The following is an 18,282-nucleotide window of genomic DNA, read 5'->3' on the forward strand; positions in this document are numbered from 1 at the left end:
AACCTCTTTCAACACAAAGTTGGACGACATTAAACTCCCTTTGGTTTTGATAATTGAACCAACGTTCTCTTGTAATAGATACTGACTGGACTTTGTTTTTTAAATTTAATAAATACCATGATGAACACTGTTGAAAGGCCTGTCATGGCATTTATTGAGTGCAAATGAGCACTGTTTGCACACCATCGTATTTCAGCCAGAAGCATGAATGACACTTTCTTCCTGACATTTCATTTTTACCATATATATTCAAGTTTTTAAAAAATATACAAAAGTCTTCAAGCTCAACTTTCTGTGCACTGACGACTATCTCTACTGTCTATATTTATGTACTGTATGCTGAAACACACAAATGTTGATACACACAAAGTGCAGCAGGGAGAACAATTAAATCAGAACCTGTGTGATATCATGTACGACAATTCAATTTAACAGCCATTTAACTTTTGTGATGCATATTCCTCTACATGAGCTGATTCAACTTTGTGGTAATTTCAGAGTCTAAGTGTTTTTATGTTGCTGCATGGGATTACATTACCTTACTGTACAGGTTATGCCTTTAATGTGTCTATAAAATAGTTTGAAGCGAAGACTAAGTCAGTGCTTATAATAAATTCTGTTTGTTTTGAGCTGTTCTTAATCTGTTATTCATAAAAACTAATTCCAGTTGATCCAAATAAGCACAGAAAGATAATGAATGCAAACCTTTCTGAATTAAATACTTGATACAATGAACAGACATTGAAGTACAGCAGTATATATCATTATATTTATTTTATATCATTTGAATTATGTGCTAGAATTTCATATTTTCTGATATGTTTTAATGGTGTAATATTAAGACTTGATATTTCAAGTTGAGCATAATGTTCATTTGACAAATCATTATTCAAGTCTTCAACATAATTTACATATATATATATATATATAAAATGGTCATGATTTCAAAATGATGAGTCGAGACACATCGAGCTGACAAACCTTTTGTCTCTTTATCTTTACTCTTCACACATGCAGCTATTAACATCTATCTTTAAAAGAGTAAAACATTAAAAACTACAGTATATTTCAGAAGACGTGTTTTATATTTACAAGGATGTTTCAATTTCTGAGCGAGCAATTAAATCAATAACTCACCAGACACAAACAATTATAGTTTAAAATAACGTTTGCCAGAACTGACTGTATCCAAAATATAGCGCCTGTAGACTACCCTATAAATCACCCATTTCAATATATACACTCAAAGTTAGCCCACGTTCTACCACTATACATTTAAATTCAACAACATACATTTACAGTATGATGAATGAGAGAACTGCGAAAGGCAGATTTCATCAAAAAGGAAATGTTTGACTGTGTGCAAATGTCTGACAGGTTAAAAGAGAGTCTGATTTAAACTGAACGAGAAGGTTTTACAGTCCACTAGGGGGCCACTGGCTTGGCTAAGTTGGCCCTGACTCTTGCCTGGTCCACGGCATCCAACATGTTCTTGCTGTCCATAGCCAGAGTGTGTGCTGCAGCCAGCAACTGTTTCTTACACTCCTCCTTCAAAGAGGTGATGGCGTTCTGCTGGGCCAGACGCATCTTACTGATCAGCTCCGCCATGTCGTTGTTCAGCAGCTTCTGGGTGCCCTCGATCTGCGGCAACGGTAAAAACACAGTGGAGTTACACCAGTTTTCCCACCTTTAGAGCATATTAGCTGCAGTTAATTGAATTGTATTATACATTTCTATACCCTATAAATTGATAAAAGTGTGTTTCAGTGAATCAGAAATACAAATATTGAAGGTCCAGTATGTACTATTTAAGTGAAAGGGATCTATTGGCAGAGATTGACTATAAAATACTCAGGTCATGTTTTTGTAAGAGGAGGGTGAGGTGAGGTGCAACAAGCAACTTCACCACTAGATGTCACTAGATTCTACACACTGAACCTTTAAAGGGTAGTTTTTTATCCATTGCATTTAATTGTTTGAAGTGGTTTCTTGCCACTTTTAGTTTCAGGTACAATCAAAAGGACCAACATGAAGGAAAGAAACACAGGAAGAGGAGAGATGAGTAAATAGAGCAAACAAGAAGCAGATGATAAAGTTTACCTCAGTCCTGTTAGACTCGTGTAGGGTGGGCAGTATGTCATCCACACTGCCAATCAGATCTCGTAAAGCCATCCCTGCTGACTGAGGGCAGAAATCAATGCAGAGAATGAATCACATGATTAAGTCACGATGGGCAGAATTTATAATCCTTGGATATGTCTATAAAAAATCAACTGCAAAGAAATGAAGCAAAAACAGAATTGTACCTTGACAATGGTGATGTATTCATCTGACCCCAGTTCAGTGATGTCATTCTTGAGTTGAACGACAACTTTGACCACGTCCATGACGGATTTATACACTTTGTCATCAGAGCGGTCCAGTTCAGCCGTGGGCGCAGCCTAAAAAAGGGTATAATGCGTTTAAACTGGACACTATTACAAATACTTGACATGTGACAGGTGACATCAATGCACTTCAACCTCAGGGGTAAACTTTTTTAAAGGTCTCAAAAAGTTCATTATAAATTCTTTTTATATAGAAATCAAACCTAATAAATGAGATTAAAAGTTAATGATAAAGAATTATATAATTACCTGCGCTGTGAGCCGTGGGGGCTTCTCTGGCGGTGCTGTGAGGCATAAAGATGAACATTATAAGAGACAGACAGAAAGAAGAGAAAGACAGGAGGATTAGGAGAGAGATAATCAGTCTTCAGAATTCATTTAACGTGGATTTGTAAATTTCTTTAAGCACTTGCCATTTGATGTGTCCTCTTCAACATACTAATGAGAAATGACAAAGAAAAATCCCATGAGGACCAGAAAATAAATCGACAGCTCACGTTATGTAGACAATGGTGCAAAAAGATAATCTGAGTAAATAAAGGAAGAACTAACTTGCTATCAGATTTTATATAGATTCCACACAATAAAAAATGTATATAGGAATAAAAATCCTAAAGGAACAGTCTATCAGTCAATTTACTGCAAATACCCTTTTACATTTCTGATTGTTTCTGATCTATCCATGTAGATTTCTACATTTCCCAGAATGCCCAGAGTTTGACAAACCTCACCTCAAAATAAAAATAAAAAAACGCTGATTTGTTGTTCATTTGTAACTTGAAAGTTGCAAAAAAATGTTTTTTGTTATCACTAGAGGAAAAAAAACCTTTTCATATTTAAAAGTTTTATATCAAATATAAATGATATCATATACTAATGTAAAACTGTTGTTTCTTGCAGAAGTTTTATTCAACTTAGTTTTTTCTAACTTCATTGTAACTAAAAAATGTCTTGAAAACTAAATAACTGCTGTAGCCCGTGTACACCTGGTCACTGGGAATAAATGAGATGAATATGCCACCAAAGAAAATTCCAGAAGTACTGTTAGTACCACGGTATTTAAAACTTCACCCAAAAATCATTGTTAATATTTCAACTAAAATTGATTCTTCCTTTAATATCATTGAAATCATATTGTGTATAGCTGCAGTCACCTACCGCTGGGCTGGTGGGATCATCTGGTCCCATGGGGTCCTGCAAAAGAACATGCATGTTCATTTTACCGATTATGGACGTGGACCTTCTCTTTGGAACTTTTATCAGAGGGACATTAATTTCAAAACTAGCGAGGCATCGAGAAGGAACGAGCAGGTTGGTATCGTTTAACGCTGCCGCAATAAATTTAGCCGCCAGGGCCACGTGGATTTCTGGAGCGTGGGGATACAGAGATACAGAGAGGGGGTTGACAAAAGTTAATGATGCTCTGTTTCCCACCAGGAGTTTCTCCTTTTTCTGCAGCCACACTTCATCCTCCATCATCTGCGCTTTCTGCTGGCGGAGGGTGTCATGCATGCTCCTCTTCTCCCTCTGCCACAGGCGCTGGGCGTCCTCCTTGCTGTTTGGTTCCAAACGGGGAAACTCGTTCTCCTGTAATCAGAGGATCAAAGAAAATGTCATAGGGGAGCTAATACCACACAATATTTAACATTTTATTTTCTGATGCACGAGGTTATACTTAATGAAGGTGGTGGTTTAGTGTTATAGGTTTATGTACAGTTAGAAATCTGACACACAAACAGAACCTTCAACCTTTTAATGTGAGTGTTTCTTACCCCCATGCTGCGACGGCGAGGGGACCTGACCGGCAGCGTCAGAGTGTTCATGGAGTCGACGGGGGACTGATATTCACACGGACTCGCCAGATCAGGCGAGCTGGCACATAAGGCCTCATTCAGCTGCACGGATAAACACACAACATCTTCTTAAAGTCTGTCACCCTGAAGGAAACTGCCATCTATGGAAGTGTCTTGCATTCACTAACGTACCTGAATGTGCAGACCGATACTGAGTGTGTTCCCAAACCGTCCTGGTTTCATTCTCGTGGGCTAAAGCAAAAATTTAAAATGCATTCAATTTGAATTGTGGGTTATTCTGTCACTTTTTGAGAGTTTTATTTCTTCTTGTAATGTTGTTAAGAAAAGTGCTGTATAAATACAGTTGTTATTATAACAGTGTCTGCATTGGACACAGTTTCATACCTTGGGTGGAGGCTCATTTAACATGAACTTAGGATCAAAATATTTTGTGGAGCGCGCTCGTTCCCTCTCTCTCTCCACTTCCTGCTCCTTCACCATCTTGTGGACATCACTGACAGATCGGAGAAAACAGTTCAGAGCAGCAGAAACACTGAGGGCTGTTTTATCAGGTCACAACCTGCTGGATTAATTAACTTCAAATGGATAGACTGAATTCATGGCACTGCTGATTTTTAATTTGAAATATTAATACATTACAAATGGTGAATGGACCGTGTTTAGAACCTTTCCAGTCATATTAACCACTTAAATCACTTTACAGGAAAAGTCGCATTCACACACACATTAATACAGCACTTCTATACACTGCACTTTTTATATCAGACAACATTCATACACTGTTCAGCATCTTGGCTAAGGACACTTTCAAATGCAGACTGGAAGAGCCCGGGATGAAACCGCCGAACACTTATTAGCTTCAATATTACTTTTTAAATGATCTATAGAACATCTCATATTAATCATTACGGTTTAAAAACCAGTGTTCAATGGACCTAACATGATTTATTTTAGACAAACTGAGAAAGTAATTGTATAAAAAGTGCATTAACATCTCATCTGCATCTTAGTGAAGCTTTTATATGGTGGCCCTGCAACTTAATAAAAAAAAAGTGCTCAGGGTTATTTCTTCACACGTCACTAATGAGAACAATCGGTAAGTCACAAAATCACACTGTGACCCGATGTCACTGAAACCAACTACCTTCAATATCTGGGGCTAGTTTCCATGCACTCAGTCACTTTGTCAAACCGACCGCAGACGAACCTGATCTTGACGACCAGCTCGGTGAAGCTGGGTCTCTCTCCGGGGTCGTAGGACCAGCAGCGGGTCATGAGTGAGTAGAGGGCAGGGGGGCAGTTCTCGGGTTTGGGCAGCCTGATGCCCTGCTCCAGTTGGTTGATCACGTCTCTGTTCTCCAGCCAGAAAAACGGCTGCTGCCCGCGACTCATTATCTCCCACACACACACGGCTGCAGAGAAACAAACACACAACCAACAGATGCTTGGATATAAATTCAGTCACCAAATTCTGTGACAAGACTACAAAGGAAAGTTTGAACCAATTGAGATGTAAATCAGCCAGTTATGAAAGACAGAGCAACAGTATGAAGTTCTGTTTGCTGATGAAAAGCTTTTATCCATAAATACATAATGAGGCCTGTTATTGGTAATGAAGTTGTAAACAAACAAGTTTGGCACATTATTATTTTCATCATTGATCAATCTGGTGATTATTCTCTCTATTATTTGTTAAGTCTGGAAATGACTAAAGCCGAGCGTGATGACTTTAAACTTTTTTTTTATGATAATCATTTTCTTCCAGTTCTGAAACCCAAGATATTCACTTGGCTACAGAGATAATAAGTTGAAAAAAAATGTTTTTAATTTTTGCTTGAAAAATAAAAATAAAATGATTAATGAATCAACATAGTTATTATGATGATTATACTCATCACTCAAATAGTAAAACAACATGGATTCACACCTTTATCAGGGGACCTAGTGAATCATTTATATAAGTTTTAATAACATGTACATTTTCATCATTCAAAGTCAGAACATTATCTGTATCTCTACTTTTTCTCCTTATCTACTTTAAGTCAAGACCCGAGAGGCTGATTTGGATTGTTTACTCAAATAATTGCCACCACGTCATAAAATCATGCAGGGCTGGAGCCACCTGTCTTTTGCCCTGTGTGTGTGTGTGTGTGTGTGTGTGTGTAGCACTGAGCTATTGTAGGTTCATGCGAGGCTCACCAAACATCCAGACATCACTGGCTGTGGTGAAACGCCTGAAGTTGATGGACTCTGGGGCCATCCACTTGATGGGCAACCGAGTAACAGACGCTGCAAAGAAATGGGACAAGTTTTTATTTGACAGAGAATATACATATCAAGAACATTATCCAACAGAGGTGATAAAATTACTTGGTTTTTTTTGACAGTTTTGTTTTTGTACATGACGTGAATTCCCATGTGCACACAGTATTTCTCTCTTATATACTTTTCAGGTTTATCTGACATATATTGTGTGAGATGTACTGAAACAAACAATAAAAACTACTGAATCAGCCTTTATTCTCTAAGTTTGTCTCGGTTACCTTTGTAATATTCTTCATCCTCGATGTACCTCGACAGACCAAAGTCTCCGAGCTTCACGCAGACTTGACTGGCAACCAACACGTTTCTGACCGCAATGTCTCTGTGAGAGGAGAAGGGCCAAATTAAACTTGGGTATAGATGGAGATGATGTAGATAAGACATGAAGAAGGCAGATAACACAAGCAGAATCAAGAGAAGAACCTGTTACTGCAAAACACAGAAAGATTCTTTATCTTAATTATTATTTTTATCTCTGTTAACTAAACATTGTAAAGAATCTCTTGGTAAATACAAGATACATGAACAGATTTCAGAATTAAAATCATTTAAAGAACATGTTTGAAATCAGTGTCAATAATATTAGACAGAGCTTCTTGTTAATTTCAGTTTTATAGCAGTAAAACAAGACTATTGTGAAAATCCCATAACTTTAAAACTGCCAGATGAAAATGTAATTTAACTACTGTAAATAAATGGTACTGACAGTGTCCCTGAATAAAGATAAAAGTATTCTCTTACCTGTGAACCACATTGACCCCTGAGAGGTAGACCAGGGCTTTGCAGATCTGCAGACTGAACAGCACCAGGGTCATGTTTGTCAGATCGTTCTCCTTCTGAGTCAGGTAGTTTCCCAGCTGCAACAGCATCAGGCAGGAATTTAATTTAGTGTAGCTCATTCTCACTGATTCTGTCTCTCAAGTAAATCGATGTAACTGCACCATTATCACCAGGACTCATGTTTCCTTTGGACATAACAGAAGATTTTATTGTCTTGTTGATGTGTCTTAAACAAATCAATCCCTTTAAGACTGAATTAAAATAAACATCGTGGCTGACACTAACCTCTCCGTACTGATAGAGCTCCATGACGATCCACACAGGATCCTCCTCGATGATTCCGATCAGTTTGACGATGTGAGGATGTTGCAGGTTCTTCATTATTACTGACAATTACATAAGAGTGAACACATTTTAATATCATTGTCACCCCCTTGAATTAATGTAATTCTGGTGTATTCTACTTCATTACCCGCTTCACTCATGAACTTCTCCATCACATCGGGTGAACAGTCTTTACAGGTTTTCACTGCAACATTGATCCTCTCTACATTCTGTTAGATCGACAGAGAGAGAGAGACACAGTCCTTTGTTTAGTGGAAATCAATAAGAGGATTTATGCAAACAGCAGAGTACACAACTGAGCCTGTTAAAGTTTCTGTGAAGTGAATATAGTCTCAATTAAGCTGCTTTCAGACATGCACTGAAGTCCAGACATTTTCCAGAGGGGCTTTGTGTAAGAACGCAAAGTCAGTTGCTCCAGACATTTACCGGATTTGTCTGAAAGAGTCAGAGTGAGCCCAGTGACGAACGTAAAACTGGAAGAAAAGAGGTGCTATACACACAGAAGACACAGACCAAAGTGTTATGTGTGCTGTAAACTAAAACATGTGATTTCCACTGAGGAATTTAACTCCTCAACACTCTACCCAGGCACCACCCCTCGTGTAAATTTTCCAGATATTTTCCTGATATTGTAAAGGCATCTGACCCGGACTATCTCCTGCTTCGTTCTTCATATGTGAAAGGTGAACTCCGCAAAATGTCATGTCTGAAATCAGCTCAGGATAGTTAGTAAGATACACTTACATTCTTCTTGTAAACGCCGTCGTAGACTTCCCCGAAAAACCCCTCACCGAGAATTCGTCCGAGAACGATGTCATTTCGGTCAATCCCATACTTCACTACTAGAGAATAGGATTTAACAAAGCTCAAACACGACTTTATTCGTGATCTTCAAAAGATATGAAAACAAACTTGTGACAAACCTGATTTCGGCCTTTCATCGAGGATCTCACAGTAGATATCTGACCCTGCAAATACAAACAACATTTAAAAAAATTTGAGTTGATTATAAATTCTTCAATAAACTGTTTTCGGTATTAAAAAAAACGTAAGACTGTGTGATGTGTGGTACAATAGAGAAAGTGTCAGCTCACCCATACTGTATCTCGCCGAGTCTCTGTCTCTGCTGCTCGGCAGAAAAGACAGAATGAAAGAAAGCCCTGGTCATACATTTTCAAGTTACGGCTCCACGATTCAATAAAACAGGTCCTCACATCAATAAATAACTTTTCGATAATTTTACAACCAATGGGAATGAGTAGAGCTTGGACTGAGACAGGGCAGCAATCTTTTCAAGTTGTAAAACACTCACCCTGTAGGAATCTCAGGCAGGGGACCTGAATTAGCATCTAGGATAGAAATGAGTTATGACAGTTCCAGTTAGCTTCAAATCATACATTTATAACAACAATGTTATAGTCACATGTGTCTTAAAAAACATAAAGGAAATAGCTCAGTTGTACACACCTTTACCTGGTCTGGATATAACAGACTCATCTGTGCCACTTTCCAAGCGGCAGTACCCATCAATAAGGTCTATCATGTTCTCTGCCATAGGGACCGTGGCCACGTTGATCGATAGTCGCTATCAGAGAGGAGGAAAAAAAAAAAGGGCATGAGAACGGAGAAATGTTGAGTAATGATATATGATTCTGTTGTTGTGGTACTCACCTGTCGGGCCCCCTCTATGTCGAAGTTCAGGAGAGCTTTGCCGTCTCCTTGAGATATACATTGAACTGACTTGATCTGTTTGAAGTCGGCAAGAAACACGGCCTACGGCACAAAAGAGAAGAAATGGAATATGTTGAGTTTAGTAAATGAAGCTTAACTGAATTATAGTTGAGATACACAATGATAAATATTTTTAGATCATAAACTGTATATAAAAATGTACAATGCATTCCCACTTCCTCCCACTATCCAGAGATGAAGCCACAATATCCCAGACACGAATGTCGCCATCTTGTCCCGGAAAAAGCCAGGCTAGCCTTTTCCCCCTAAGCTAAGCTAAACTATCTGGATGCTGGAACTAGCTTTGTTTTTTAAATCCAGACATGAGATAATCTTCTTGTTTAACTTTCTGGAAGAAAACAAATAATCGTATTTCCCCAAAACCCCTCGAACAAGGCTGAACATATCAGATATACAGACACATCACAGTGTTCTGTATGATTAAAGGTCAAAGTGCTCTCACAGGAAATACCTAAATCTTCACCATGCTTACCGCTGCATCCTTCTGTGTGCGCTGGCGAATTCCTCTCCCACCGACGACCAGCTCCACTGACAGACTCCAGCCTTGCTGTTGATGAATGAGATGGATTTAGGGCCGAGCACACTGTGGCATGTTCATGACACGTTCATGACCAGGTGGACTTGGAAGTGAGGTGGGACCAGAAAGAAAACAAGATCCTGAAATCATGTTTTCACTCACCACTAGTTCACATGGGAAAACCTCTTCGTCATAGCTGACAAACTCTTTCAGGGTCTCGTAAAACTTGACCATGCAGTCGTCCTCCTTGAGGGTCGCAAACTGCTGAAACGTTTGCTGGATCAGCTTCCGTAGCTGCTTTGGCTGAATCGCAACACAGACATTTGGATTTGTTATTATTTGTGGATGGTCAGTATCTGGTTAGTTATACTTCATTCAAGGTTGGGAAAGTTCACCTTCATGCTGTTAATCAGCTGTTGAGGAAAGAAAAGGTCCAGTCCAACTTCTTTTCTTCATTTGCAAAGAAAAACAAAGTTAAAGACGCACACATGATAACGTTCTTCATGTCCAAAATATGTTGTCAAGTTGCTACCAGGCATTTCTATCATGATCAGATTTAATGAGGATTTCATCAAATCAAGCTCATTTTCAGTAAAATGATATAATCAACCATATCAAAATGAAAGTTTTAAAGTCAACGTTAAATAAAAACTTACTCTAGCAGCTCAAAGTTAGACTTCTTTTCTAGACCTTTCGCATTCATGTCTTTATAAAACCTCCTGTAAAAACAGGGAAAAAAAGCAGGTGAGATAGTTTGTGCATTCTCAACATTAAATGTATTTATAACCTACTACTACATACTAACAGTCGGAATATCATCTCATCTATATCCTTCCAAAGATATTAAATATACTATGAATACAGCTAACTTGACCCCTCCCCCCCAGGCTCAAACAAATGGAAGTGCAAAGTTTAACCTGTGAGAGCAAAGGAATGCAGAGAGGAATGCAGGAACTCACCTGATCTCCAAACAGCCGAGCTGCAGAGCCATCCCATCACTCACTTTACTGGCATGATACTGCATATAGTCACTACGCACCTGATACATAGTTGCACAGAGGGATCAGAAAAATATTTAGTCCAGGAATGTTGGTTATATATATATTTGAAACACATGTTATCAACACAAAACCAGACAAGGAAAATGTCTCGTCTCTGCTGAACATCTGCTTTTTTTCTGTCAGTGTGACTTTTGATCACATATCCATTGATCTATACCAGACAGAACATTAAAAGAGAACATACACTGTAGTTTGTTACCTGTTGGTAAAAATAAATCAAAGTAGATCTGTCATCTTGGAATTTTTCCAGGAAATTAACAGGAATGTATCTGATTCGAAGGTCATACCTGTATGAAAAGAAAGTACGCAGCACTTTAATGTCACACACGGCAAACGTCTCTCGTAACACACATCCAAGCTTTGGATAGAGAAAAAAAGAAATGGTGGATAAAAACACACGCGTACCTCCACTCTGCCTCCGCATGATTGTTCTCGTAGCGCTGCTCTACCTCCCCAACAGTCAGATCAGGATGCAGCCAGTGAAGTTCCTCAGACTTCAAGTGTTTCAGCAGGAGGCCGTAACATGCTATATGAGTGATGTTCGGACCAAGACGGCCGCTCACCAGAATCGAACGAATGATCGCCTGAATGGAAGACCATGGATTTTTATTCAACCATTCCAAATATTATACTTAATGTTGGACGCTTGCTTTGATTTAATGAGTAGGAGGAGTGTGTGGGCTGTTGCTAACTCTGCATGAGAGATTATGATTATTTGAAAGTAGTAAAAGGTATTTATCAATTTTTGTACATTTTATTAAAGCCAAAAAAAACATAATCTCCAGCTGAGGTATAAATAAATACTACATTATTCAAAACTGTCTGATCAACTTTGATTTGTTATCAGAAGACAAACAAACTTTCCCTCTTCATCACAGTCTTCTGACACGTTGACTCACATCCCCATATTTTGCACATTTCTCTCACCCTGATTTGCCAGGAGCTGTCACATTTCACCAGCTTGAAGTTCTTGCCCAGGTTGTTGTTGATGCAGAAGCAAACTTTGAGGATCTTGGTGGGTCCTCCGTCCCCCGTGAAGTGCGACTCGGGGCTGGACTCAACGGTGCTTTGTCTGGGACTGGGCACCTTCCAGGACAGGGTATCTCCGGACATCACCTCGTACATTGTCACGGTTGGGTTGTCACCATCATATCCACAACATCCTTGTTACAGACAAAGGAAAACTATTGAATTTAGACATAATGTGAATATCAATTGAAGGCCTGTGATGACACGACTTTGTCTTCAGCACCAGAGCACACACTGTTCTGTGACTTGCTGCAGCGTAGTACTTTACTCATACCATGCTTCACATTAATGCTGTGATCTGGTTCCATGTGGTGTCTGACTCACATTATTTGATTCTGAGATTGGCCGATTACATTCTTTCCTCACCGTGATTTCAAGCGAGGGCCGGTGTGATTCATACAACAAAACTGTGACAGTGTAGAGACTTGTATCATCTGGAACATTTTAAAATCATTTCAAGTCGAATTCATGTTGATAACACAACGTGGGAGTGATGGTCTGTGGGAAACTACAGGAAACTATAGATAACAAACAATGACGGACAGAACTAACCAACACACGTAGAAGCATCTTAGCTCTGAGCCTTTAGGCAAATCATGTTGATTTGTCTTACATGTAACAGTGAGTTAAAACTTCAATGGACGGATTCTGTACTATTTTAGAAATAATTTGATATTTTGGGAAATACATATTCACTTTTGAACCTAGAGTCAAATGAAAATAATCTATCAATACAAGTTTCAATCGTCAAACTGCTGTCAATCTAAGCTAATAAACAAAACTAAATAAAAACCAAACTAACCAGAGATAATAGCACTTGAACCTCCATCAATCAGTTTGATAAGAACAACGTAAAATTACAGAAACCCTTATTTTTGACCTGCAGTTTGACTTTTTTAGTTTGGTCTTCGTCCCATCCACTAACATGTAGGAGGCAGGGTTTATGACTTATACTACACGGGGAGCTGTAATGGCGTAAATTTAATTTTTTTACAGCCTGTGATGTCCACCTAACAACACCTCTAACATTCACAATTTGATACTGCATATCTTTGTTTCATTACATGTACGAAATGTAAGTGTAAATTTGTAGTTTTATGGTGATGGTTAGTTCTTGTTATGGGTTAACTTAACAAAATATAATTGTTGGATAGTTTGAAATGAGCTAGCAAGTGGATTTTGTTAAATTTGGACGGAGACAACCAAGATGTTTCCCCTGTTTCCATCAACAGGTTATTGTGCTCCAGCCACTCAGGTTTAAACAAACATGATATCAGATGAATATAATGGAAAGACTCAAACTTCAGCTCAAAGCCAACAACGATCACAGCCACAACAGCACACCTGGACACGGATGTTTCACGACTTCAAGAAAGGTGAAAAACCTGCAGACACACCGACAGAACTTGATGACTGATCACAAACCGAAGCCTTCAAATTCAAAATCACGAAACATGCTCTCTACCGCCAAACCCATAAATCCAGTAATCCTCACTCTGCACCACTCGTGTGATTTTTTTCTGTTCTGTCAATCAAAAGCCTGACTACATGTTGACTCAGCAAACTACCCTGACAACACACCTCATTAGGCGATCTCTCCCACTCACCCACCTCACAGCAGCGTCCGGCAGTTAAACTGTCATAACATGTTTTTCTCATAAACGAATCTCCGCGCTGTTCGTCCACTGCGAGGGAGCTGAGCTGGGCTGGTTTCTCTCAGGGCTTTTCCACAGTTGGATGCCGCTTTGTTTTGTTAGCCTGAGGCCATGAATTCCCCAGCAGGGCCGCGTCTGGGTATGTGTGTGTGTGTGTGTGTGTGTGTGTGTGTGTGTGTGTGTGTGCGTGTGCAGTGAGAAAGGAAAAGAGAAAGAAGATGAGTGCGCAGCATGGTTTGCATGTTGCACACTCATCAGGGTGTGGGAGTTCTGACAGAGGTAGAGGGGGACGTTTGAGGTTAAAGTGGATTTACAGTATGCGGAGGACTCAAACACATTTCTGGACTAGCGTGGTAGAAACAAGGAGGAAATATAACGACACATACACAGCCCAAAATATTCTGATCTCTAAGGGAAATGGTGCAAGACAGAAAAAGATGAATATGGAGCTCTATGGTAATAATACAACCAAGAAAAGGGCTGTTATATAGATAGCGAAGTGTTTTTAGATGAAATTGTTAATGATGTAAAAGTCTGGGGGGTGAACTGAAAGAACAAGTCTAAAGTGATGAAAGACACCATAGGTTGTGTTGTAAAGTTGAGTCTGTGACCTCTCATCTAGTTCAGGTAACAAGTATGTGAGACTTTTTTTGTGTAGTTTTAGTGTTTAACAGTTAAACACTAAAATACAGAACAATGGGACATAGATAGTACATCTCAATATGGAGGCAAGTGCTGCATGTTAACTGCTAAAACTACACATTTACATCGACACCAATATTCCAATATTAACATGATTAAGACAATAGTCTGAATAAGACAAACCCATCTGAACAGATTATATGAAACAGATTACCTTAACCCGTAAAAGCTCAGAACGACGTGGAGTATTCCAACCTGAGTCACATTATGTAGACATGCAGAAGTCTTAACCGCAATTTCACAACATCTTGCTACATCAACCTAGCGACATTACCAAATTTTTGATGATGCATGTAAACAAGCAGCAGGATGTAATGTTATTGACTTGTAATCAGACTTCGCTCTGTAACATGTCAACATGAATGAAATGTTCTCAGAGCAACTCATGTAAACATCAGAATCTGAACGATGTATTATTCACAATAAAGTCAATAGTCGGATATTGGTATCTATGCAAACATGTCTCTTGTTGATTCATCAATTAGTTGATTGACAGAAAATGTATAAGCAAATATTTCGTTATTCAATCAACAGTTATGTTCCTTCTTCTCTAAATCTCATTGGATTTTTGGTCGAACAAACGCCACCTTACACGTTTTTGAAAAAACATCGGAAACTTTTAATTATTTTTCGACATTTTGTCAATTAAACAATTAGGCTAAGTAATGAATTGTGAAAGTAATGAATCAGGAAAGAAAATAACTTTTGCAGCCCTACAATAAATAACAAACTTGTCGAATGTTTACTTATTATTAATCACATATCTAACATCTAACACTGTAATTCTTGTGGTCTGTGTCTAATTAGTTTTATTCAATTTTATCCAATTCTTTTTTCCCCTGTATTAAGTCTGGAATTAGGCTGAAAACCTGAATTTCCCCCATAAGGATCGATAAATGATTATCTTAGGTTTTCTCTTTGCTGCTTGGGTTTACTTGAGACCTTTAATGTTTGAGGAGTTTGAGGAGTTTGGCGAATTCGTAGGAAAAGTGCCGTGATTGTCAAAGTCCATTTTTCAAACACTAGCCAGAGCAGGTGTTTGTGTTTCGAATGGAATCATTTCATCTGGTGAATAAGCTGCTGAGCTTGTTCAAGTAAATCAAGTCGTGCTCATGCTGTAATTTTGTCGGACAAGACCGTGCAGCTCTCTTTAGAAACAGGACAGTCTTGACAAGAAGAGCTCTCAGACAAAAAAGTAAACAACTCTCAGACGCCGAGACAATAAGAGGACAAAAAAAGCCTCCAATTAAAACTCACTGACAGACGTGAAGTCCTTTCTTCTGTCTGAGTTTTTTTTTTTTAAGGCGAACAAAACGACACTTTCCAGGCACACGGTGTTGCTGCTTCTCTCGCACACTGTCATGCTGGCACTTGAGTTGTTATGGTAACAACTGTTCCCGAGGGAGATTGTATCAGAATCAGTGACCGAGGCAGAGGGAACAAAACAAGTGCTGCAAAAACACAGAAATATTCAGATCGAGAAAATGTATCGAGAAAAAGTTACTCCTCTTTATTCTATACTTCCAGACGCACAGTGTTTCCAGGTGCTGTGTCAGAGGGTGAATGACGGACACTGACTGGGGGGAGAGATTGTGACGAATGAGGATGAAATTCCTCAGGAGTTGGCAGAGAGGCAACAACAAGGCTGCACCTGAGAGAGCTGAGGAGGCTGCACAGGAAGACTGGAGTCATTTCATAATACTGTGTGTTGTGTAGTAACAAATCCCACTGTCTTTAACTCTTAGTTAGCAGGATTACATGAAAAGTACTAGACAGAAACTTGGTGGAAGGATGTGGTCCTGACTAATACATGGATCTTGATAAACTGATACTGATATTTATGAGCAATTTGGTGCAGATCCAAATACAAACCTGGATTTGTGCACTGTGGGGCCTTGGAGGGGGTGTGAACTCTCTGAGTGATATTCTAGTTTATTTATTTTGATCGATGTGCACAAAAGGAGGCATGAAATTACGCATTGCTCTCGATGCCAAAATATCTCACAACTAAAACAATTTTGCGTATGAGTTTCACAAAGTCGAGCAGAATTCCAGAAATGGAAAACAAAGTTTGAGAACATTTAGAAACAGGAATGTTTTTCTATGGTAAAATATCCCGCTCAATAAAAACATATTTGAATCCAGAGTGAATCCAGATTGTTATCTCCACAAAGGAAGTTCCGTTCCTTTGTCAGTTAGTCAGCAGGATTATGCAAAAATGACTGGACGGATTACAACGAAACTTGTGGAAAGCTGTGGTATGGGATCCAGATCAGGGGTCAGGGTCCATGATTCATTTTTCACTTTTCACTTTTTTCCTTGATTTCCCAGAGACTAGTAAAGTGGAAACAAATCAGACATGTTCATACTCTAAGATTTATGAATATTACCTGATATATATTACGATCTTTTTAAACAAACTGCTCAGTGATGCATTATGAGAGACACTGTCAGTCTTTGCAAGACCCTGTCATGACCTGCACCTCCTGACAGTATCATGACATGGTGACTCTGACTAATGCCATTACAGAAAGACATCAGAAATCTCATCACGCCAAAGGGTCTTATTTGCTTTTAAAGGTGATTTGAGGAAATGAGGTGCAAAAAGCAACTTCCAATATTAACAGGTGAAAAAGCAACTTCAGTCCTTTAAAAAAGACTAAACTCATGCTTTAGATTATACAAGCGCTCCATAGTGAAGCCTGGGTGCAACACAGACAGACACTGACACATTTCCCCTCCACACAGTGCCGTGCTGAGGGTCTTGTAGCAACGTCATGACCCCAGGCACTGGAATGTGGCTGGCTGCTGCCTCACCTGCACAGACATGCTGTGATAATGAACAAAGTTTCTCTCTATCTCTCTCTGTGAGAAATGGCTTCACACTGTGCTCCTAAAAATCTATTCATAACAGTCAGGAGAGGAAAAAACAAACAATAATGCAATTATTCAAGCTGCAGAGCCACGTTTCCCAGCCTGCACTGCCCCGCAAACAACAACAGGAGGTAAAGAATGAAAAATACACTTTGTCTGTGATGAAACAAAGCAAAAGTCAGGAAGTTTAAACTAACGGAAGCAGGATTATCTGTTTGTTTCATGGTTTCTTTTAGAAATGTGGGCCTTCAGGAGCTACGTCAGGGCTTCAGTAAATCAGTACAACCTCATCTCACTCCAGGATAAACCCCTCTATGCTGGAATAAACATTGAACTTTACATATAGTTGACTCTTACCTGATTATAGTTGGATTCCTCCAGCGTTTACAGCCTGACAGAAAGTGTTATTCCACACGAGGAGAGCAGGCCCCACAGTGTCTTAGTGTGTTGGTTGGGAAAGAGTGTGGCAGGTGATGGCCACTCCCTCACCTCTGCGGTCTGCTGCAGGAAGGTGAGCCCACTTCCTTATTGCACCAGCCTCAGATGTTTTTGAGACGTTGTGGTAAATATCAAAACTTTGATTATTTTTAATATGTGGTAAAAAAAACTGTTTTGAATTAAAGAAATACAGATCATTCTTAATAACACTTTCAATGTTGGAATTTTCATTTTCTGTCAGCTTTTACTCCACAATTTTCGAAAATGGCGAAAATGTGTTCTCTTCCCTGTCCTCAGCCAGAAGCGGGGCTGTTGAAGAGTGTAATTGCATCATTTAAACAGCAGATGGCGCGACAAGCTAAAATAAAATCTAGAGTGATTAATTGCCTGTAAAAGCCAAAGTGCCAAACTGAGTTCAACTCATACATTCCAGGTATGTTCATGTAGAGTTTATATATAAATATATATAGTAAAGAGCTGAAAAAGAAGTGCATCTTTTTAAAACAAACAGATGAGATGTTGCTCTCTATGGCAGATGGCAAGTGGATCAATAGACAGAAGATTATTATTATTATTATCATTGTAGACTCATGACAGAGAATACAA

General features: G+C 39.0%; 1 protein-coding gene across 4 annotated transcripts; it reads right to left on the minus strand.

Moving 5' to 3' along the window:
* Window positions 1–755: 755 nt before the first annotated feature.
* On the minus strand, window positions 756–17,734 carry ptk2bb (protein tyrosine kinase 2 beta, b). Of its 4 annotated transcripts, none has more exons than XM_069514802.1 (31): window positions 17,596–17,734; window positions 11,906–12,141; window positions 11,384–11,562; window positions 11,178–11,265; window positions 10,877–10,956; window positions 10,574–10,636; window positions 10,313–10,367; window positions 10,080–10,220; window positions 9,873–9,947; window positions 9,320–9,421; window positions 9,116–9,233; window positions 8,961–8,997; window positions 8,743–8,774; window positions 8,572–8,616; window positions 8,393–8,487; window positions 7,776–7,857; window positions 7,589–7,689; window positions 7,265–7,380; window positions 6,745–6,845; window positions 6,401–6,490; window positions 5,409–5,613; window positions 4,586–4,694; window positions 4,373–4,432; window positions 4,160–4,282; window positions 3,822–3,974; window positions 3,546–3,581; window positions 2,801–2,825; window positions 2,637–2,671; window positions 2,307–2,441; window positions 2,101–2,181; window positions 756–1,641 (listed from the first exon to the last, which is right to left on the minus strand). In XM_069514802.1, the coding sequence occupies exons 2-31, from the start codon at window positions 12,101–12,103 to the stop codon at window positions 1,426–1,428; spliced, it is 2,976 nt and encodes a 991-aa protein (XP_069370903.1). In that variant the 5' UTR covers window positions 12,104–12,141; window positions 17,596–17,734; the 3' UTR covers window positions 756–1,425. The 4 variants fall into 4 exon arrangements, with proteins under 4 accessions (XP_069370903.1, XP_069370900.1, XP_069370902.1 ...); XM_069514799.1 differs by having other exon boundaries at window positions 8,393–8,490; XM_069514801.1 differs by lacking the exon at window positions 17,596–17,734 and adding an exon at window positions 14,519–14,542 and having other exon boundaries at window positions 8,393–8,490.
* Between the last annotated feature and the right edge of the window lie 548 nt (window positions 17,735–18,282).

This window comes from Paralichthys olivaceus, chromosome 19 (genome assembly GCF_024713975.1).
Source record: "Paralichthys olivaceus isolate ysfri-2021 chromosome 19, ASM2471397v2, whole genome shotgun sequence".
Lineage (NCBI taxonomy): Eukaryota > Metazoa > Chordata > Actinopteri > Pleuronectiformes > Paralichthyidae > Paralichthys > Paralichthys olivaceus.